The 24,585-nt window shown below is 45.2% G+C and overlaps 1 protein-coding gene across 7 annotated transcripts in view; it reads left to right on the forward strand.

Annotated features, from left to right (window-relative positions):
• The window catches only part of LOC141047273 (uncharacterized), a 201,979-nt gene that overhangs the window by 9,306 nt on the left and 168,088 nt on the right, over positions 1–24,585 (forward strand). For 5 of the 7 annotated variants that reach the window (XM_073542287.1, XM_073542282.1, XM_073542285.1 and 2 more), the window contains exons 2-3: positions 13,451–13,600; positions 13,730–13,909. In XM_073542287.1, coding sequence (XP_073398388.1) covers positions 13,451–13,600; positions 13,730–13,909 — 330 coding nt within the window. Of the gene's footprint in view, positions 1–13,450; positions 13,601–13,729; positions 13,910–13,991; positions 14,116–14,198; positions 14,294–20,855; positions 20,947–24,585 lie in introns of all 7 variants that reach the window. The other 2 variants (XM_073542288.1, XM_073542283.1) reach the window with 2 other exon arrangements.

Here is a 24,585-nt window from a genome sequence, read left to right on the forward strand (position 1 = left end):
GCGGCTCTGCGGGTGGAGGTCGGTGCCGGAGGCTCCATTATTCTCTATGTGGAGTGTGACTCTGCGGGTGGAGGTCGGTGCTGGAGGCTCCATTATTCTCTATGTGGAGTGCGGCTCTGCGGGTGGAGGTCGGTGCTGGAGGCTCCATTATTCTCTATGTGGAGTGCGGCTCTGCGGGTGGAAGTAGGTTCTGGAGATTTCCCATTACTGAGTGCGGGAGGGGGGACATTAACCCCTTCAGCACTAAACCTTTTGGTGCTTTTGTTGTCACTTTATAAGAATCATTGCGTTTTTGTTCTGTTTCCTGTAATAGATACATACGACCCAACTATGGAAGACAGGAAGGGAGGAAACGGATTGTTCTCATAGTACAGGGCCCCTTTCTTTGCACCATGCAGTGTAATGTCCCCATTATGCCTCTTATGTATGTATGGTGCCCCCCACACAGTATAATGTTCCCACAGTACCGCCTTCCCCCCCCACACAGTATAATGTTCTCACAGTACCGCATCCCACCAGACAGTATAATGTTCCCACAGTACCGCCATCCCCACGCACAGTATAATGTTCTCACAGTACCGCCATCCCACCAGACAGTATAATGTTCCCACAATACCGCCATCCCACCAGACAGTATAATGTTCCCACAGTACCGTCACCCCCACACAGTATAATGTTCTCACAGTACCGCCATCCCACCAGACAGTATAATGTTCCCACAGTACCGTCACCCCCACACAGTATAATGTCCCCACAGTACAGCCATCCCCCCCCCACAGTATGATGTTCCCACAGTACCGTCACCCTCCCATCCACATACTGTAATGGTTTTACCTTTGCCTGCTTCCCTACTTGTATACTCTTGAGCATGTATACATGCATGTAGGGGAGCAGGCCTTACTAGATAATGAGGATTTGCACAGTAATATACCGCATGAGGATGGTGTCAGAGGAGTAAGAGATTTCTTGAAATTGAGAGTAATAGAGGGTAGTAAACATAATGACTTCATGGAGGATCTTCTAAAATTCACTCTTAGGCTATGTGTCCACATTGCAGAAATGCTGTGGAATTCTCTGCAGCATTTCCGCAACTCTCTGCCGCAGGTAAAACGCATGCGGAATTTGCATGCATTTTCCCACAAGACACACACGTTTTGCAAGCGTTTTTAGCTTGCAGAATGCTTGTGCTTTTCCAAGCGATTTGAAGCATCACTTGGAAAAATGATTGACAGGTTGGTCACACTTGTCAGGCATAGTGCTTGACAAGTGTGACCAACTTTTTACTATTGATGCTGCCTATGCAGCATTAAGTTTAAAAGATATCATGTTAAAAATAATTAGAAAAAAAAAGAAAAAATTGGGATATACTTACCCTCAGTCAGCCCCTGGAGCATGGGAAAGCGTTTTTTAAGCATTTTTTAAGGGTTTCCGCAACGGCGGAAACGCTAAAAAACACAACGTGGGCACACAGCCTTACTCATAACCTCTTTCTTTTTGACAGGAAGTACTTCCAACAACTGCTCAGGGGTGCTGCGATGGGGAGCCCCTGTGCCCCCTCATAAGCTAAACTATTCCTCGGCTTGTTGGAGGAATATTCAGGGATGATCATAAGTAGTGGCATATATATATATATATATATATTCATTCATGAATTTGTCAGGGAACGCAACATCCATATAGTGGGCCTTAGATTTACTTCCAGTTTAATTATAACTAGGGATGAGTGAATAGCTTCGGAGAACTCCTTATTCGAATAGCTATAGCGTTTACCGAATGGCTGCAGCGGGAACCCGGATACCTGGAGCGCTCCAAACAGGCTCTCCTTGCATGTGCTGTGTCTGTCACACAGGCGCGACACATGCAGCTGCGGCTCCGAACAGCTGATTATTGGGAGCGTTCCAGGTATCCGGGTTCCCGATGAAGCCATTGGGTAAGCACTAAAGCTATTTGGATAAGGACTTATCCGAAGCTATTCGCTCATCCCTAATTATAACCAGTTGCCTTTCCTAGATGTACTAACGCAGGAAGAACGGATGGGACTCTAGGGACATTCATCTAACATAAACCTACAAGCCCTAATTATTGAGGTGGGATAACCACCAACCCATCCCCCTAAAAAAAAAAAAAAAAAAAAAAAGGAATACCCAAGGGTGAGTTTTTACGATTGAGAAGAAACTGTTCTAATATACAGGCAATAGACATGAACACCAGATTCAGGGAAAAAGGATACCCACAGTACAATTTGGATTTTGCAAGATCACTTGCAGAAAAACGGGAGAGACAGACACTTCTCCACATCTAACCACCTAGCAAAGGGACGAAGAAAAAGATGGGATAACATGAATAGCTAGATGTGTATTTCCTGAAGGAAGTACAGATAGTGCTTTGAAATGGTTCCCGGGCTGCCCCTTTAAGAGAGACTTGCCTGCTTCCCCTGCAAGACTTTCAACTCAGGATCCGTTTTAACTGTTTTGGTGGGTGGGGCCCCTCAGGATCCGATTCGGTGGCCTGGGCTTCTCAGGGCTTGAATTGGTGGCCGGGATCCCTCCGGGTCCGATTTTGTGGCCGGGATCCCTCCGGGTCCGATTTTGTGGGTGGGGCCCCTCAGGGTCCGATTTTGTGGGTGGGGCCCCTCAGGGTCCGATTTTTGTGGGCGGGGCCACACTGGGTCTGATTTGGTGCACGGGGCCGCTCTGAGTCTGATTTGGAGGCCAGGGTGGCTCAGCCTCCGATTTGTAGGCCATGGTCGATCAGCCTCCGATTTGGAGCCTGGGGTCACTCAGCTTTCGATTTGGCGTGTCGGCCCTTTAAGACTCATTTTGGTGCGTCGGCCCTTTAAGAATCACTTAGGCGCGTCGGCCGTTTAAGAGCAAGTTTGGCTCACTGGGCTTCTAAATCCACTTTGGCGCATATTCTCTCTCCGAGGCATGCGTCGTGATGAAGATAGATTTGCATTTTTGCTGTGGGTTTCGCTTTAAGAGCTGAAATTATCTGCCAGTGTCCTGGAGAGGTCATGTGAAGTTCGTAGGCGTTGGCATAGTAAGGCCTATTTTACACTTCCGTTTGTCACCATCAGTCAAAATCCGCCGTTTTGCAAAAAAAACGGATCTGCCATTTGAATCGCCTCAGGGCATGTTTTCTCTATGGCAAAATTTCCCCATTGAAAAGCATTGAGACAATGCATTCCAATGACGGGAAAAAAAAATTTCTAATGCAAATTGCGCAAAAACTACAAATCTGATCGACACGAAAAATACTTAGCACAACTCTCCTGGACGCTGGCTTCGAAACGACACCTCAACGGAGTCTGTGCGTGTAGCGTTTCGGGCCGCATTAATTGCGGAAATCAACTGAATAATAAGAATAAGTTAGCAGCATTCTGATTACAAGATAGTGCTTTTTTCAAACCACTATAATAATAACTTGCGACAATCAGAGTGACCGTATCTTTAATATCCTCAGAAAACACTGGGATATACTTTTGACCAACGCGAACCTGAGAGGGGTGCTGTGGGATAAAATCCCACAATAACTTTCAGAAAGGGTTGGTCAATTAGGGACCATTTAGTGCACAGTTTCTGTAAAAAACCTGCATCCAGGGGGACTTGGCTAGATAAAAGAATCTGCGGATTCTTTAGATGTGGAGAATGTTGCACCTGTAATTGGATGAGACCATGTAACTCTTTCTTGATTTCCTCCATGGTAAATCCTTTTTCCAGAGGGAAAAAAACTAAAGTTCTAAAGCCTCAGGTCTTTTATATGTGGCCACATGAACCTGCACCCTAGATGATGCCTCTCTGGCGCCCCTGAGGCTCGGTCGCCACAGAGGTACAGCACCTCCTCCTGAGGTGTGGTACCCCACCATCCAGGTGAGTTGGAGGCTCCTGACCACGCTCCAACAGTCGCATCCCACACAACACAGTAGTTCAGCAAAGTCACATTGCGGCTCCCTGCTTGGAGTGTAGCAGAGCACCTTTGGGGCTCCCAGCTTGGAACACGAAACGTGCTATGAGGTGGGTGGAGTTGAGAATACATAAAAGAGTGGGAAGGTTTAGGATTAGAGGTCAGTCAGTGAGAGGAAGCCACTCAGAGAGGAGTGAGGAAAGAAGATCCCTGAGAGAGATGGAGGAAGGAGGTGCAGCAGCAGACCTCAGTGACCTGGGTCTGCTGGCACGGGAAAGGGAAGAAGGAGAAAGACACTGAACTGAAACCTGATCTTTCAGGAGAAGGAGAGATTAGTACGGAACAAAGGAGTAAAAGGGAAAGGCCGGGGCCCGGTCCCCGAGGTTGTATGGATGCTAATGGTCCTGCAGCAGACATCGGTGGAGTAGTGGGCTGTAAATGCACTACTCCCATCTAAGACTTGGGGGCACAACAGCAACATTGATAGTGAGCCGGGACTCAGGAATAAGGAGTCCCCGAAGCAGGCTACAGCTGTCTGCCGTACAAGTAGAGTTCTTGGGAACATCTGACAGGAGGCACTCCAGTGTAACTCAGTACTGGGAGTACTTCACACCAAAGGCGATATATGAGGAGACGTTCAGAAAGGTACATGTTGGCGGAGCGTTGGAAGGGAGCATTCCATCTGGCCTGGAGGTTGACTGAGTCTCTGACCCGGAGGACACGGTACGGAGGCAGGCACCTGTGTGTACTACAGACTGTGAGTAAAGCTTTGGAACTACAAGCCTTGGTGTCCTCCACTGATTCTTGCACCAACACACCCAGCACTGCTACACCTGGGTACCAGCTACTACCCCGCTTGTGCCTCTCTTATACCCCTACATCTACACTGCCCTGGGACTACAGCTCCACCTGTGGGGAGCTTCACCATCTTTGCTGCACCACACCACCAGTCACAGAGGATCTGCATGCAGCGTCGGCTTAACATCTCCCTTGCCGAACACCACAGGTGGCGTCACGAACTATTCATCAATTCTATTTCATTGTTCTTTCACCCCCTTTTGCAATGGAGCCCCAGGGCCACGGACCGGGCCACAGCTTCCGTGGCAACTCCCATTGAGATCAACGGGCCCGGTGCCGAGTACCCCCACAGCCCTGGGAGGGCGATCCACCTCCAAGAACAAGCGGGAGATATGCGCCATGGTCGGGACACCCCATTAGTGAGACACGTGAACAGTGTACATCGAGGTGACACCAGAGACATCTCCTTTTTTGTCATTGAGGTGGTGAAACCCAAAGTGAAAGAAGGTGATCACAATAGATGTGTCCTCTAAAAGGAAAGTGAGAGGATTTTTAGACTGGAATCACAAGCCCCTAAGGGACTCAATGAGTAAATTTCCTATGCCTGCTTTGTGTGAATACAGCCCCATTCTGGATTACATTTTTGGATTTTATCCTCTACCTATTGCTACTCAGTTTCCTGTTAATGGAGGTCACATTTTGTTGTACTTCATCGAGGTATCTGAGCTTCTACATCCGAATCATTTCTTCTCAGTTATATCCCACATATACTATTTAGTAAGTAACATCGTGGTGATCCTTGTGTATCTCTAATTATGGAATATGGGTCACATTTGACCATTTAGGAATATACTGTGGGCCATCATCCCATATTTTGTAGTGATAAAGCAGATCTACATGCCTATTGTACGATGTGAGGATGTGCAATACTTGTATTTAGTCTCTCGTGATGCTGATCTCAGGACTTTTCTATATTGGTAGAATGCAATCCAAATTCGTTATGTACTCCGGCATGGAAGCCATTCTTCTGGACATGCAACAATGACAGTAGATGAGCTCCAAAAAATTTATAAAAAAACTCCATTATTCATAATAAAGTGTTTATTCATGAAAAAACCAATCCGTTCCAGATGATGAGCATATACAGGTATAAAGACTGGTGATCCAGACCCAAATGAAAGACAGATAATTCATCGACGTTTCAGCTTTACAATGCCTTTCTCAAGATATATCTGTGAGGAGAGGGGTCCTAAATTTCCTGTGATGGAGACTCACAAGTGTCCCATGGCCAGGTGAAGTGCGCCATCAGATGAGCTCCTGCAGCCCATGTGGCCACTATCGTGCCTGTGAAATGAGAGAGCTCTGTGCGGCTCGGCATCGGGCACACTGTCCTTCGCCATCATCTCAATTTCAATAATATCCTCATTCCCATGATGGTGATACGACTGAATATTATAGTGAATGATGGAGTCAAAAGCTCCTGATCCACCATTTAGCCTTCGCCTGTGAGTCTGCGACTCTGAGAACTGCAGGCACAAGGACGTCACTACATCACACCTGTAGTAAGGAGCCTCAGTATTCACTGCACAGACCGGAGGAAAGTACCTCAGAAATGGGGTTGGTTGAATAGTGTGTATGTTTGTTTTTGTTTTTTTAAATTGTGGGGGAATCATATTAAGTGAAGGCCTGTGGGGTTCTCATACTGAGTGGAGAGGCTGTGGTGGAATGTAAGGGCCTCAATTCTGAGTGGAGATCCTCATCTTACATGTAGAAGGTTGTGGTGGCCATAATACTGTCTGAGGCGCTGTTGTGGGCATCATACTGCGTGGAAGGGCCTCATTCTGAGCTACTTGGGCACAAAAGAGAACAATTTCCTGGTGATGAGTCAGATGGGATAAGTGAGAAATACAGACCTTTGGTCTATCTGGTTGCAGACTTGAATTAATATGGTGTTGTACGCCAGGAGGGAGACATCAGTATGTTCTGAAGGAAAGAAAAGATATAATGGCAGTGGGAATCTGGATTCCAGGCAGAGAGCATAGCAGAGACAAAGAGCAGAGCGAGGTCTTTAGGTCAATCCAGAGGGCCTATTTAAACAGTACAGAATTTTTCCCTGGGGCAGAAAGCCTTTTAAAAAATTTTTAAAATTTTTTTTTTTTTAAACAACTCTGATCAGTGCGATCATACAACATACAAGCCTCTGATGACTCCGGTGATGCTCTGTACTACTGTAGTGCCGTGTATCATTACTGCCTGTCAGTGTAATACTAGCAGCCCCATATACATGAGATAAGTGTTGGCTGAACGGTCATTTGGCAGACGGCTATCTCTCCCGACTCCCCCAGACACACAAATATTCCAGCTTTCCTGTGGTCTGTATGTGAGTGTCGCCTCCAGACTCCTGTAGTGGAGGATTATCTACAGGAGGAGCAAAATGATTATCCTCTGAAAATCAGGATGCCAGATCCTTCTCTGCCCTGACATCATCTGTCAGCAGGCCCCCAAATACATTATATGGTCGCCCAAACCCCCGAGATCAGTGCTTTCATGTAACTTTAGTCTAATGTGTATGGGGGCATTAAAAGGTAACTTATTGGACGCTGCCTCTGGCCCTGCCTAATAGACCTTCATACATTGTAGCTCAGACACCATTATTAGGCATGTAAGTATCCTAGTAACTAGCTTGCTCTATATTATCGAGTACTTAGGGGCAGAGGGCATTCAGCCTAACTCTGTCACACCTTCTTAGATGCCATGTTTGTTTTTGGCAGCAGCAAGTGGTTAAACTGCCAGGGTTTTTGTTGTAGCCACATCTGTGCCGTCCCTGCGGTGTACATCTATGTACTGGGGCCCAAAAGAGTTAATTTGTAAAAAAAAAAAAAAAAAGTTTTACTTGTTAAAAATTAATAAAATAGGTCTTCTGCTTTTTTATGTATTTTTCTTTTTGCAGTAATTGTTGGAGCCAATTTTCTTTTAAAACATTTTAATTTCTGCTTCTTTTCTGGTGTTTTTCTTGTAATATGGGAAAGCCTAAGGCCAGAAATAAACCCCATAAATCGCTGTACATGGAGACTTTGGGATCAGATCATTTCTGTCCGTTGTGCTTTTGGAAACAAAAAAGCTTTTATAAGGCTACTTTCACACATCAGGTTTTCGGCGTCAGGCGCGATCCGGCGTCGTGCCGGATCCGGCAAATGTTTCGTAAAACCGGATGTGACGGATCCGGTTTTCTGCCGGATCCGTCTTTTTCTTGACAGACAAAACCGGATCCGTCTCATCCGGTACATCCGTTTTTCGACGGATTACGCCGGATCCGGTTTTTAAAATTGACCCTTGTGGCCTTCCGAACGGGATTGGCTACTGGAAAACTATATATAGCATGTTCCTACAGCCCTTCTTTGACAGGTTGTAGAGGAGAAAGTGCAGGTTGGAGAGAAGAGCAAGTTACTGGCGAAGATGGATGTTGTCATTGGAAATATTTTGAAAAATTTGGCGGATTTTATAGCGGAGGCGAATCGTTTGAGGGTGATTGTTCTGGAGAAGGAGAGAGCGAGACAGCAGCGCATCAGGCATCGTAGACGACGTTTGTGGATCCACCCCATCACAGCCAAGAGAATGACGCGTGGGGTCTATTCTACACTCTGCATGGACCTTCGACGAAACCCGGATAAATTTTTTGGATATGTTCGGATGAAAATGGAGAATTTTGATTACTTGGTGGAGCGCATTGCACACCTCATAAGAAAAGCGGACACCTATTGCCGCTTCTCTGTTTCACCCGCAGAGCGTCTGATGGTGACTTTAAGGTAAGCCACATTTATTGGATGTGATTGCATCAGAGCACACTTTCACTGCAATCTTGTTGGTGGTAGTTTGTATCTCCAAGTGTTATAGCTCAGTTTTGGTATGTAATGCTGTGATTTAAAACTAATTTATTGTTTTTTAATTCCCCACAGATTTCTTGCAACTGGAGAATCCCTTTCGTCACTGCATTTCCAGTACAGACTCGGGATTTCCACCATATCTGGAATTGTGAAGTACACATGCCGTGCACTGTGGGACTCCTTAGCTGAAGAGTTTTTACCAGAGCCCACAACAGAGAGGTGGATTGAAATTGCTGACAAGTTTCAACAGATATGTCAGTTTCCAAACTGCTTGGGCGCTGTGGACGGGAAACATATCCGCATTGTAAAGCCAGCTGGATCGGGATCGGAATATTTCAATTACAAGAAATATTTTTCAATTGTCCTCATGGTCATCGCTGACGCGGAATACAAATTTATTGCGGTTGATATTGGGGCCTATGGCTGCTCCAATGACTCTCAAGTTTTCAAACTGTCTGCCATGGGGCGTAAACTGTATGGAAACACCTTCCAGTTCCCACCACCTAGACCGCTGCCGCAAACATCTGGTCCACCTATGCCATTTGTCTGTGTAGGGGATGAAGCCTTCCAGCTGTCAGAACACCTTTTGAAACCGTACTCTAGCAGAGGATTGTCAAGAACAAAACGCATTTTTAATTACCGCCTCACAAGAGCAAGAAGAATGGTTGAATGTACCTTTGGTATTCTGACAGCCAAATGGCGGGTCCTATTGACTGCGATCAACCTCAAGACAGAAACTGTGGATGAGGTGATCAAAGCGTGCGTGGTACTCCACAATTTTGTTATCTGCAAGGAACCCATTTCCATTGAGGACACCTCTGAAGAAACCACCTTGCAAGATTACCATGACATTACCACTAGAAGTTCTGTGACGGTTTCAGTAATGAGGGACAATTTTGCACTATACTTTGTCACCTCAAGGCAGAGTACACTGGCAGGATGACAGAGTGTGAAAGATTTGTGCCCTAACCAAACTTGTGTACCTTCTGGACCAACAGTATATACCTTAGCCAACCAAAGTTGGCTATCTTGTCATGGTCTTACTATTTTTAGCTTTAGGCCACAGGTGTGTACCTGGTTGTGTTTTATGCAAAGTATTTCACCTTTTAACAAAAGTTGTGTACATTGTTAGGAAATCACCAACAATAAACACAACTTTTTAGGTGAAATACTTTGCTTCAAACACAACCAGGAACACAACTGTGGCAAAAAGCTAAAATTTACCCACAGTTATATACCTGGTTTTGAATACCTTTTTACCTTTGAAATACCCTGTATTTAACCTTTTTTTTAAACATAGTTCGCCGCAGAAAGAAATGACAGACAACCATTGTGAAACGATAATTTAACTTTTATTTAAATTTTTTTTTTTTTTTTTTTTTTTTTTTTGTAAAATGTTTTTAAAGGGCAAAAAACTTTTTTAATAAAGGTTTTAAACCCAATGGGCATTTTTATTAAAAAACACACATTACAAATCTGTGTAGTGTGAGGTGGAAATACTGCTGGAGGGGCTGCGGGACACTTCGACACTGGGTGTGTGGAGAGAGGACTGGGATCGTGGTGGGGAAGGAACAGTTAGAGGTGAAGGTGTGGAAAAAGCTACAGAATGGGTGGACATGTGGGAGGCAGAAGAGGTGGTGGGCGGTGGAGTGGAGGGTTGGGCAGGGACTGTAGGAGCAGATGATGTTGATGGAAAGTTGTATGGGGAAGGAGTTTGGTACGGGGAAGGAGTTTGGTACGGGGCAGGTTGCTGGAAGTGGGGAGATGTCTGGTACTGGGGAGGTTGCTGGTATGTAATAGGAGGGGGAGGATGGAAAGTGGCTGGAGGGGGTGCAGATGTAATAGGAGGGGGAGGATGGAAAGTGGCTGGAGGGGGTGCAGGTGGAGGAACTACAGTGGTGGGAGGTGGAGGTTGGGAGGTAACCTGCTGTAGAGCACCGTGGCACGAATGCATTACATGCATCTGCTGGGTTGGAGATAGTGTTGCCATGCGCTCCACAACAGACCTGAAAAAGGTGTGGTTTGGCGAAGATCTTGCTTCTGAATGCATGGTTTGCAGAAGTGTCTTCACCTCCAGAATGCTGGAGTTGATCTGCTGAAAGCCTGCGGAGATTTGCTCTGACAAGACTTTTAGACAGTTCTGGAAAGATGCATTCAGATGCAAGAACTCTTGCGCATAACTATTTTCCTGACCCCTCTGCCGCTGTCGCCCAGTACCCGCAGGTGTACTAGAGGTGGCAGGGGCAGAAGGGTGGGGTAAAGGGAAAGCGATCTCCTCACCAGCAGCTTCATGTAATGTAGGCGGCCACGATGCTCCTGTGCTGGTGGATGGGACAGATGGGTCGAATGTGTGGGAAGGCTGGGAAGGTGCAGATGTACCGGGGCGGTCGAAGTGTCCCTCGGTGCCGGTCTCCTCAGGGATCGCCTCAGAAGGGTCCAATCGTGCAGGCTCCCGAGTGCTGCTCACCGTGCTGTGGAATAAAGAGAAAAAAAAACAATTAAAATAGTGACATGGTATGGCCCTGGCTGAAAAAAAAAAAAGTTACATCTAAACATTTTTTTGTCACATGTGGTGTGTAATATTTACCTTCTGGTGAGCATTGTCTCCCGGAGGAACGACAGGGCTTGTGCGTACTTGTACTTGCTCCTGCGTCCTCCAGATCCACTCGGGGCCCGCATCTCTTTATTGAACTCCTTCTTGAAACGATCCCTCACAGACCGCCACCGATTCACAATTCTGTTCCCTGAAACGAGAAAGGAGTGGTTAGTATACAACATCAGTGTTTCACAAACTCCAGTCCTCATGGTCCCCAGGGGTCATGTTTTCAGGATTTCCATAGTAAATAGAAATCCTGAACACATGATCCGTGGGGACCACGAGGACTGGAGTTCGGGAAACACTGGTTTACATCAAGCAACCGGTACTGTATATACTTACGCTCTTTAATCTGGGCCCGAACATCGAGGTCCTCCCAGCGGCTCCCAGAGTCGTCGGGTAACGATAAGGTCAGCGTGGCGGCGGTCAGCCATATTCCAGAGCGGCTCCCTTTCTCTGACGAGATCGATGAGGTGGTCCACATCGAGTCCTCCATCCTCACCGTCAGAGTCGGGAGCACGCTGTGAAGGCTGTTAAAGAAAAAGACAAAAATAACAATTAGCCTCCACAAAAGAAATGAAATAAAAAGTGCAAAAAAACAAAGCAAAAATATTTATACTTACACGCTGGTGACCGCCGCGTTGCTGTCGCCGACGACCCTGGGAGGCACTGCGAGGACCTCTTGGCCGAGCACCAGATTGGGAAGACTAGAGAAGAAAACAAAAAATGTTATGTCTTTGGATGTAGGCATTTGTTTGCTGTGTGTGGTCTGCAGAACATTGTTTTCTATGTGTTGTGTGTAGTGTGATGTTGTGTTTCTGCGTTTGATGCAAAAAACTTACCAATTGTGAGCCCACTCCAGGTGTCTGTCCACCCCTTCCTTCTTCTTCTGGGAGCTCCTCTTCATCTTGTGATTCCTGTTTTGAAATAAAAGGCAATGAATAGACATATATTACAGAGATGATGGATTTTGGAAATAAAAACTTACCGTCAAACGCTGACGATGCGAGGGAGGGCTCCCAGAAGAAGATGTGCTGTCCTGTTGATGGCCAGACTCCATGGCTGTGGGTATTGCTGCTGCTGTTGCTGCTGCCAGTGATGCCATTTCTGCTGCTGCTGCTGCATCTCTTTGGCGGCTGTTGTATAAAGAGAAACAAAGGGCCAATGAATATCTTGATATTCCATGGCCCTAGTTTGGAGGAATGGGGGATTTGATAATTACCGTCTCTCATCTGCTGCTGGACTCCCCTCCTCAGCATGTTCCATTTGCTGCTCCATTTGGGGTGGTGGTGGTGCTGATGGTGCTGCAGTGGTCTCCTGCCTTCTCCTGCTGCGCTTGTTTGCTTTCTTGGGTGGCATGTTGGGTGTGGCTGTGGGTCCCACTGTCTTGCTTTTATATATGTCTTGTGGGCAGAGCTACTGAGCATGCTCAGACCAAAAAAAAACGGATCCGGCTTTCGCCGGATCAGGCGCATTGCGGCGCTCATAGGCTTTCATTGTGTGAAAAAGCCGGACGCGCCGGATCCGGCGTGTCCGGCTTTTTCGCCGGAGACAAAAAACGTTACAGTAGCCGTTTTTTCCAGACGCCGGATCGCGACACATTGCCGGATCCGGCGAAAACCGGATGAAACACATGGCCATCCGGCGCGATCCGGCGCAAATGCAAGTCAATGGGGGGGAAACAGGATCCGGCATTGCATTTCGCCGGATCCGGTTTCTGTCAAAAGCGCCGGATCGCGCCTGACGGCGAAAACCTGATGTGTGAAAGAGGCCTAAAAGCCTCAAACTTCTGTGTGTGACTCAGACCTGAGATCTAACGTGATAGAAGATTACAGTGCGGGGAAGACGGGAAACCTTCATATAGACGGCCGGTGGGGATGGAGTCAGTGACGGACTCTGGTCAAATATGTTTCTAGAGCCGTAGTAGAAGATGAAGATGTCGTCCTCATCATGAAGTAGTTATTTCTCCTGTCACGTGTAATGAATATCTCCTGCAGTATTGCTAATGCCGATTCCAGTGTCGGTAAATGAGAGGAGAATTAGCGTTATGGAAGATGAGTCTATGAGGAACGTATTCAGCTGCCGACTCCGAGGGAGAAACTGCTTGTTGTCTGTGGCCTAAATATATAGGTTTTATTAGTAGATGTAAAGAAGGAAACTAAATACTGTAAAATAATAAATCTCCTCATATGTTTCCCTTATTATCTCCAGTAATTGTATTATTACACAGGATTTTTATGATGTTACATCGGCTCATCTTCTCATTCAGGTCTCTACAATATCGGATCCTCTCAGTGAAGATCTTCTATATAAGAGAATTTTCCTGATTGACCCATCAAGGATGGATATGGACAGAGACAAGATGGCGGAGAGGATATTACACCTCACCCTAGAGATCCTCTTCCGGCTTACTGGAGAGGTGAGAGATTCTGATGACGTCACATTACATCATTCTTATCTATGGGAATAACAGATGGACAGAACTGGAGAGGTGAGGACTCTGGAAATGTCTGTAGTGAGATTTATTAATGTGTCTCTCCATAACCAGGATTACAAAGTAGTGAAGAAGACCTCTAGTGATCGCTGTCAGGACTCTGTGTCTGAGGGATGGGGAAGAACCCTGAGCCCAATCACTGGGCCTCCACCTCACCCCCTGATACATGAGGACATCAATTACCAGAAGATCCTGGAACTCGCCTACAAGATGATTGAGCTGCTGACTGGAGAGGTGACACTGCTGGGAATGCTGGAACATTATACAGTAACACTATGAAGGGATTGGGGGATGATGGTATCATTGTATGTGTCAGGTTCCTATAAGGTGTCAGGATGTCGCTGTCTATTTCTCCATGGAGGAGTGGGAGTATTTAGATGGACACAAAGATCTGTACAAAGACATCATGATGGAGGTTCCCCAGCCCCTCACATCACAAGGTAATAGACAGGACTAAATACACACGGCCTATAATTATCTGTATGTAAAGAATGAATTCAGTCCCTGTATGTGTTTCCTCCAGATCTATCCAGTAAGAGGACAACACCAGAGAGATGTCCCCATCTTCTTCCACAGGACTGTAAACAAGAGGATCCCAATGTTCCTCAGGATCATCAGGTAGATGGAGAGAAGGTGTCATGAGATCTCCCCTATGATGTGTAGATGGCTATGAAGGTCTTGTGCTCAGTTTTGTTTTATCCACCAGTGTTATATGTTTTATACTTAAAATTATAGTTTCATTTATATTCCATTGCTCCTCGGGTTTCCATGTGTAAATTAGAAAAAGGATGATCCCTCTACACTGTGACATCCCTTTGGCTGGACGGCCAGGTCTAGGAAGACTTCTGGTGGTCCCAAACCTATTCCATGTAAGGATTATGGAGGCCACTGTATTCTTATGATCCTTGAGTACTGCAGAAATTCTTTAGTAACCTTGGCCAGATCTGTGCCTTGCCACAATTCTGTCTCTAAGCTTCTTGGCCAGTTCCTTTGACCTCATGATTCTCATTTGGTCTGACATGCACTGTGAGCTGTGACATTTTATATAGACAGTTGTGTGTCTTTACAAATCAAGTCCTATCAGTTTAATTAACCCCTTCCTGACATCCGACGTACTATCCCGTCCATGGGACCCGGGCCCCTATGCCCATGGACGGGATAGTACGTCTACCGCGATCAGCGGCGCCCACGTGGTGAGTGCCGCTGATCGCGGCCGGGTGTCAGCTGATTATCACAGCTGACACCCGGCACAATGTGTCAGGGGCGGTCACGGACCGCCCCCGACACGTTAACCCCTTGCACACCGCGATCAAACACGATCGCGGTGTACCGGGGGTTAAAGGGAAGCATCGGCAGGGAGGGGGCTCCCTCCGTGCTTCCTTGAGCCCCCCACGGCAGCGCAATGTGCAGCGCTGCTGCGGGGGGGCTCCTTTCCTGCAGGCCCCCGAATCCAAGATGGCGACGGGGGCCTTCGGGGGGCCTGCAGGAAGCTGGCTTCCTCAGTGCCTGCAAAGCACAGGCATGAGGAAGCCTTCTGCACTGCCTGTGACAGATCACTGATCAGGTGCTCTCCAAATGCAACATGGCGTCTGATCTCAGTTCCAGCCAATTCTGAGTTGAAAAAGTCAAATGGGGCTCCTTCCCTTCCAAGCTCTGCCATGCGCCCAAACAGTGGTTTACCCCCACATATAGGGTATCAGCCTACTCAGGTCAAATTGCAAAACAATTTTTGGGGTCCAATTTCTCCTGTTACCATTAGGAAAATAAAAAATTGGGGGCAAAAATATCATTTTTATGGAAAAAAATGATTTGTTTATTTTCACGTCCGAGCGTTATAAACTTCTGTGAAGCACTTGGGGGTTCAAAGTGCTCACCACACATCTAGATAAGTTCCGTGGGGGGTCTAGTGTCCAAAATGGGGTCACTTGTGGGGAGTTTCAATAGTTTAGGTACATCAGGGGCTCTCCAAACACACATGACACCCGCAGACCATTCCATCAAAGTCTGCATTCCAAAACGTCACTGCTTCCCTTCCGAGCCCCGACGTGTGTCCATACAGTAGTTTTCTCCCACATATGGGGTGTCAGCGTACTCATGACAAATTGGACAACAACTTTTGGGGTCCAATTTCTCCTGTTACCCTTGGGAAAATGAAAAAATTGGGGACTAATTGATCATGTTTGTGGAAAAAATACGATTTTTTTATTTTCATGCCCAGGCATTATAAACTTCTGTGAAGCCCTTGGGGGTTCAAAGTGCTCACCACACATCTAGATAAGGGGGTCTGGTTTCCAAAATGGGGTCATTTGTGGGGGGTTTCCACTGTTTAGGTACATTAGGGGCTCTCCAAAGGCAACATGACACCCGCAGAACATTCCCTCAAAGTCTGCATTCCAAAGCGTCACTACTTCCCTTCCGAGCCCCGACGTGTGTCCATACAGTAGTTTTCTCCCACATATGGGGTGTCAGCGTACTCAGGACAAATTGGACAACAACTTTTGGGGTTCAATTTCTCCTGTTACCCTTGGGAAAATAAAAAAATTGGGGACTAATTGATCATGTTTGTGGAAAAAATATGATTTTTTTTTATTTTCATGCCCTGGCATTATAAACTTCTGTGAAGCCTTTGGGGGTTCAAAGTGCTCACCTCACATCTAGATAAGTTCCTTAGGGGGTCTAGTTTTCAAAATGGGGTCATTTGTGGGGGGGGTTTCCACTGTTTAGGTACATTAGGGGTTTTCCAATCGCGACATGGTGTCCGATCTCAATTCCAGCCAAAAACGTCAAATGGCGCTGCTTCCCTTCCGAGCTCTGCCATGCGCCTAAGTAGTGGTTTACCCCCACATGTGGGGTATCAGCGTACTCAGGACAAATTGCACAATAACTTTTAGGGTCCTGTAACCCTTGGAAAAATAAGAAGTGAGGGTTAAAAGATCATTTTTGTGGAAAAAATATGATTTTTTAATTGTACGGCTTTATGTTATAAACTTCTGTGATGCCCTTGGGGGTTCAAAGTTCTCACTACACATCTAGATAAGTTCCTTAGGGGGTCTAGTTTCCAAAATGGTGTCATTTGTGGGGGGTTTCCACTGTTTTGGTACATCAGGGGTTTTCCAATTGCGACATGGTGTCCGATCTCAATTCCAGCCAAAAACGTCAAATGGCGCTGCTTCCCTTCCGAGCTCTGCCATGCGCCTAAGTAGTGGTTTACCCCCACATGTGGGGTATCAGCGTACTCAGGACAAATTGCAAAACAACTTTTAGGGTCCTGTTACCCTTGGCAAAATAAAAATTGGGGTGAAAAGATCATTTTTGTGGAAAAAATATGATTTTTTAATTGTACCGCTGTACGTTATAAACTTTTGTAAAGCCCTTGTGGGTTCAAAGTTCTCACCACATATCTAGATAAGTTCCTTGGGGGGTCTAGTTTCCAAAATGGGGTCACTTGTAGGGGGTTTCCACTGTTTAGGTACATCAGGGACTCTCCAAACGTGACATGGCGTCCGATCTGAATTCCAGCCAATTTTGCATTGAAAAAGTCAAACGGCGCTCCTTCCATTCTGAGCTCTGCCATGCGCCGAAACAGTCGTTCCCCCCCACATATCAGGTATCAGCGTACTCAGGACAAATTGCACAATAACTTTTGCAGTCCAATTTCTCCTGTTACCCTTGGTAAAATAAAAAAAATTGAACCTGAAGTTTTTTTTTTGTGAAAAAAGTTAGATGTTCATTCTTTTTTAAATATTCAAAAAAATTCCTGTGATGCACCTAAAGGGTTAATAAACTTCTTGAATGTGGTTTTGAGCACCTTAAGGGGTGCAGTTTTTAGAATGGTGTCACTTTTGAGTATTTTCTATCATATAGACCCCTCAAAGTGGCTTCAAATGTGATGTGGTCCTAAAAATAAAATGGTGTTGTTAAAATGAGAAATCGCTGGTCAACTTTTAACCCTTATAACTTCCTAACAAAAAAAAATTTTGGTTCCAAAATTGCGCTGATGTAAAGTAAACATGTGGGAAATGTTAGTTATCAAGTTTTTTGTGTGCCGTATCTCTGTGATTTAAGGGCATAAAAATTCAAAGTTGGAAAATTGCGAAATTTTCTAAATTTTCGCCAAATTTCCGTTTTTCTCACAAATAAATGCAAGTTATTTGAATGAAATTTTACCACTAACATGAAGTACACTGTCACGAGAAAACAATGTCAGAATCACTGGGATCCATGGAAGTGTTCCAGAGTTATGACCTCATAAAGGTACAGTGGTCAGAATTGTAAAAATTGGCCCGGTCATGAATGTGCAAACCACCCTTGGGGGTGAAGGGGTTAAACATAGCTGGACTCCAATGAAGCAGTAGAACCATCTCAAGGAGAATCACAAGGAAATGGACAACATGTGATTTAAATATGAGTGTGTGAGCAAAGAGTCTGAATTCTTATGACCATGTGTGATATTTCAGTTTTTCTTTTTTAATCAATGTGCAAAAATTTCTACATTTCTGTTTTTTCAGTCAAGATGTGGTGCAGAGTTTACATTAATGAGAAAACAATTAACTTTTTTGAATTTACCAAATGGCTGAAATGAAACAAAGAGTGAAAAAATTTAAGGGGTTTGAATACTTTCCATACCCACTGTATTTGTAGACATTTATTAAGTCTCCTCTTAGCCTTCTTTTTTGCAAGATAAACATTCCGAAATCCTTTAACCCCTTAGCGACAGAGCCACTTTGCAGCTTAATGACCAGGCCAATTTTTACAATTCTGACCACTGTCACTTTGAGGTTATAACTCTGAAACGCTTTAATGGATCCTGCTGATTCTGAGACTGTTTTTTCGTGACATATTGTACTTCATGTTAGTGGTAAAATTTCTTCGATAAGTCTTGTGTTTATTTATGAAAAAAATGTAAATATGGCAAAAATTTTGAAAATTTTGCAATTTTAAAACCTAAAATTTTTATGCCCTTAAATCAGAGAGATGTGTCACACAAATTTCTTAATAAATAACATTTCCCACATGTCTACTTTACATCAGCACAATTTTGGAAGCAAAATTTTTTTTATCTTAGGAAGTTATAAGGGTTAAAATTTGACCAGCGATTTCTCATTTTTACAAAACTATTTATCATCATCATATTTAAAGTCATTTTGAGGGGTGTACATGACTGAAAATATCTAAAAGTGGCACCATTCTAAAAACTAGACCCCTCAAGGTCCTCAAAACCACATTCAACAAGTTTATTAACCCTTTACGTGCTTCACAGGAACTAAAGCAATGTGGAAGGAAAAAATTAACATTTAACTTTTTTTGCAAAAAATTTACTTCAGAACCAATTTTTTTATTTTTACAAGTGTTAAAAGAGAAAATCAACCACAAAATTTGTTGTACAATAACTCCTGAATATGCCAATACCCCATATGTGGGGGTAAACCACTTTTTCAGCACACGGCAGAGCTCGCAAGGGATGGAGCGCCGTTTCACTTTTTCAACGCAGAATTGGCTGGAATTGAGATCGGATGCCATGTTGCGTTCGGAGAGCCCTTAATGTGCCTAAACAGGGGAAACCTCCAACAAGTGACCCCATTTTGGAAACTAGACCCCTTAAGGAACTTATCTAGATGTGTGTTGAGCACTTTGAACCTTCAAGTGCTTCACAGAAGTTTATAACGTAGAGCCGTGAAAATAAAAAATCCATTTTTTTTCCACAAAAATGATCTTTTCGCCCCCAAATTTTCATTTTTTCAAGGGTAACAGGAGAAATCATACCCCCACAGCTGTTGAGCGATTTGTCCTGAGTACACTGATACCCCATATGTGGGGGGGAACCACTGTTTGGGCGCATGGGAGAGCTTGGAAGGGAAGGAGTGCCATTTTGGAATGCAGACTTTGATGGAATGGTCTGCGGACATCATGTTGCGTTTGCAGAGCCCCTCATGGGCCTAAACAGTGGAAACCCCCCACAAGTGACCCCATTTTGGAAATTAGACCCCCCAAGGAGCTTATCTAGATGTGCGGTGAGCACTTTGAACCCCCAAGCGCTTCAAAGAAGTTTATAAACGCAGAGCCGTGAAAATAAAAAGTATTTTTTATTTCCACAAAAGTGATTTTTTTAGACCCCCAAAGTTGGTAAATAGTGGAAACCCCTCAATTCTTGCTCCAACCCTAACCCTTATCCCAACCCTAATCCCTAATCATAATTCTAACCCTAGCCCTAACCCTAGTCCTAACCCTAATGGAAAACTGAAAAAAAAAATATTTTCTTTATTTCTTTATGTTGGCCTAACTAAGGGGGTGATAAACGGGGGGATTATGTACTATTTTTTTTATTTTGATCACTATGATAGTTTATCATAGTGATTAAAATGAATGAATGGAATCTGCCAGCCGGAGCCGGCAGATTCCCGGCGGGCGCACTGCACATGTGCCCGCCATTTTCTTCCAGATCCAAGATGGCGGTGCCCACCGGAGGACACCGGCAGGACGCGGGACCACCGGGAGGGGACCCTGGACCACGGAGAAGTACTGGGGGGGGGGGGGGGGGGGGATCAGGGACCCTAGTTCTCTCTCCTCTGATGTGCGATCACATCAGAGGAAAGAGAAATTCAATGCAAAATCGCGGCTTTTTTTTTTTTTTTTTTTTTGCAGTCGACGTTATAGGGTTGATAACGGCGATCGCAAAAGCGGGGTCGGTAAAAACCGACCGATTCATGTTCTCTGGGGTCTCGGCTACCCCCGGCTGCCGAGACCCCGGAGAAAATCCGACACTGGGGGGCGCTATTCACTTTCTCTACAGCGCCTTGAATTAGCGGTGCTGTGGTTTATGTACACTTAATTACCGCTGTTAAAAGGCATATCGGCGGTCGCTAAGGGGTTAATCATTCCTCGTAGGACAAATTTTGCAGTCCGCTCACCATCCTGGTAGCTCTTCTCTGAACTTGCTCCCGCTTCCGCTTTTCAATGTTTTTTTCACAAATGTGGTGCCCAGAACTGGTACACAATATTCCAGAAGAGATCTGACCAAGGAGGAGTAGACGAGAATAATTGCTTGATGTCTTCTAGACTCTATGCTTCTCTTAATACATCACAGAACTTGTGTAATGAGAACGGTGGAGATGGCAGGATTAGAGCTGATCATAGACGTGACTTCTCCATCTGTCTGTGACTTTTACAATATTTGTTTCAGGGTGAAGATCTGACCCATATTAATACTACAGAGACATATGTGAGGGGTGATGAGCGGTGTAAAGAGGAGATTCCTACATATGACTACCCAGGTGAGTAGTAACCACTAAATGCAGAGAAATCACCAGCTGTGACTGCTTTATCGGTCATGTAGTCCGGCCAAATCACAATCGTGAAATCACCAGTTTTTCTTCCACAACATTTTCCTCCACCAAAAACTGTTGAAATGACTTTGGGCACTGAAAGCCCTTTTCTATGGGACTTACAAACGAAAAGATTCACCTACCTAAGTTAGAAAATGCTGACCATTACCTGCCCAGATCTGTAAACTACAAACCCAAATTACACCATACGTAGAATGTGCTGAGAAAATCACTTGAAGAAAAGTATTATGATGGGCCTGTAAGAGTAAGCGGAGGGTATTTGTTAAGCCCACAGGGCGTGATGATGTATAGTGGACCCACTAGACCACTGATGGTGCAGTGGTAGCTGTATACCCGATACAGAAGAGACAAGAGAATGAGCTTCAAAAAACTAAGGACGTTTATTAAATAAAGCAAACAAATGGACAAGGTGCCTGAGGGAAGAACCCTCTGGACCACGACACAGAACCACGTAGTGGAGCATCGGGCAAGGCGTACCCCTATACAGGGGCTCCCCCGTCGCAACACCAGATGACCTTAATGCCGCGATACCCGGACCAGAGGGACGACCCATACAGACTGTAGGAGGAGGTGGTGAGAGTCCTGGAAGGTCTGTGTAAACACAGAAAGGCTGATCTAGCCTGCATTGGTAAGTGGATCATTCCAAGAGGAGAGCCTTGGTAAGTCTGGGGTGGAAACCGGAGTGTCCAGAGGGATCCAGGAGAGGGAACTGCCAGCAGAGGATTCTGAGGAGACAGAGATATTAGAATATTGCAATAGCCTTCAGAACGCAGAGCAAAGCAGAGTGTGGCCTGAGTGGGAGGCAGTGATCCTACAGAATGAACACGTTGTTCAGGCACCTCCCTCGAGGAGGATGCCTTTTATGCACAGAGCATCACAGCACAGACAGCCCTAATAGAGAACAGGTGCCCTGCTGGTTTAAGTATGTGCAAGAAGCAGGGCGCGCCTCCTAAGAGCATTAGGCTGTGTGCACACGCTGCGGATTATGTGCGGATTCATCCGCGCAGATTTTGTAAAATCCGCAGGTGAAACCGCAGGTCAAAAGACCTGCGGTTTTACCTGCGGATTGCTCTGCGGTTTTGCCCTGCGGTTTTTCATCTCCTCAATGGAGGAGATGGCAAACCGCAGGAGAATCCGCAGAAAGAATTGACATGTCAATTCTTTCTGCGGATTGAAAACCGCAGATAATCCGCGCGGAAAATTCCGCACCATCTGCACTGCGGTTTTTGATTCCCATAGGGAATCATGGTACTGTACACCGCAGCAAAAACTGCTGCGGGTCCGCAGCGGCCAAAACCGCTGCGGAACCGCAGCAAAATCCGCAGCGTGTGCACACAGCCTTACTAGGAGAATTGCCAAGAGGATGCAGGTTCTTAGCAGAGAAAGGAGCAGCTGATTGTCTGGAGCAATGGCTGTAATATACATTTATTCACGCCTGCAAGAGATGTGTTGGCATGGCTCGGGCCCTGGTTTCATGGAATCAGCCAACATCATAACTTATATTACATTTTAAAGCCTAAGGAATTGAGATTACTGCACAATCTCTCCCAATATGGGAAGCAATAAATAATTTCAGAACTCGGTAGCTCCAATGGTCCATCATAAATAAGTGCAACTCCAGTTTAGTGATGCAGCTCTACCCACAAACATTTGTTGTTGTTGGGATTCTAACATGTTTTTTTATTCTATATCTTTTTTACAGGTTCGTTTTGTATGGTAGTTTCATGGTGGTGGGATCGGGCTGCCTCACTTATGTGAGTCTACAAGTACCTGGTAGCCTTTAAAAGAAGGTCTCCATTACCTCTTCGAATGCCTCAGATCTAAATTTAAGACACCTCATCTCTGCATTATTATAAAAAGTTTTCTGAATGTCTAATATTTCTTCTTGAAACTCCTCTGACATAAAATATTGGCCCTTATGAAAGTTTAGATTGCCAAGAGCCACCAAGCTACATACTCTAATTACCCAGAGAGCTTTCATCAGGATAATAGGAAACCAATGGACCTTACAAATTATTTTCCAATGTCTCTTGAATCTGACAATACCCTGTATATGGTTGTACTCTACTTTCTGGGCACATGGCATGTTAAAAAACTCACACAACAAGATATGGCCTTACCAGAACCTTGTCTGATGACAAATGCACATATAGCAGGATGCAGCTGACCTCCACTAATAGAGGCAAGAGGCAACTCAGGTGCAAACTACTGATAAAAACAGCCACCCCACACCTAACAAACTATGGTGGGGTTGGCTGCCTAGTAGGAAAAATGCACATAGATAAGGCTTGCATAGGACGTCAGTCACACATATATAAGTGTGATGCAAAGTGTCTGGCTTGCAACCTATTAAGGACGCCCATAGTATTAGCAGGCGGGCTGCTACAGCACTAAAATATGCAACACACAGACGCCCCAATAGACCAAGCCAACAAAAAGAGGCCAAACTGCATCCTGTAAAAAATGATGTAAGTGCAAAAAAAATAATGCATACAGTGAGTACATTAAATGAGGTATTGGTTAATATTTTGGCCAAAATAGAGCCTGCAAGCCAACGTCAAGGCTCCTCATGATATTGCAAGGCAACTCAGGTGCAAACTACTGATAAAAACAGCCACCCTACACCTAACAAACCATGGTGGGGTTGGCTGCCTAGTAGGAAAAATGCACATAGATAAGGCTTGCATAGGACGTTAATCACACACATTGCAATATCACGTAAGGTGTGGGGTGGCTGTTTTTATTAGTAGTTTGCACCTGAGTTGCCTCTATTAGTGGAGGCCAGCTGCATCCTGCTATATGTGCATTTGTCATCAGACAAGGTTCTGGTAAGGCCATATCTTGTTGTGTGAGTTTTTTTGAATTTTTTCTATGTTAGCTGCACATGGCAGGGTAAGAAAGGAAGAAGCGCCATTTAGCTATTTGAATACATGTCTAGCTGGAATAGTTTGCAGACACAATATATTGGGAGCACTGTAAGTGATCACCTGGCAGATCAAGAGCTGGCAACCACGAGAAGGCTTGGCTCTATCTACTCCATTTTCCATATCGCAAGGATTGCCTTGCTCATCATCCTTTAACCACTCTACATAAATATGGACTTACACAGAGACCCCTAGGCTTGGGCCATGGTGTTACCTGCTATTCTGTGATGTCAGATGGTAAGAAGAATAGTCAGCTAGTTGGGTCAGAAGCAAGAGGGAAGAGAAAGTACAAAATCAGAAGATGCAGGAGTAGTCTGTTAGTGGGCTGTGATCACAACAGGAAACAAATACACCAAGGGGGATGTTGAGCACAGAGGACTGAACCAGAGGAAAGCAAGGCTGTATCTGGCAGCCTCTGGGAATAGGCTTCAAGCTTTACTAGGGTTTGGTGCTTTCCAATTGGCTTAAGCAGATAGCAGATTGCTACCAGATTGCTGGACAGCACACAAACCCATACTGCCAGGCTGGATGGTACTACTGGTCTCAGGCACCCTAATCTTAGTGGCTGGACGGAGCCAGCGCCACCCAGAGCTTCTGGTTTTGACATCTCCTCTACTACCAGTAATGCCTGCCCAATAAATAA

The sequence above is a fragment of the Dendrobates tinctorius genome, unplaced genomic scaffold (assembly GCF_039654945.1).
Source record: "Dendrobates tinctorius isolate UK_male_01 unplaced genomic scaffold, ASM3965494v1 ptg000126l, whole genome shotgun sequence".
NCBI classification, from domain to species: Eukaryota; Metazoa; Chordata; class Amphibia; order Anura; family Dendrobatidae; genus Dendrobates; species Dendrobates tinctorius.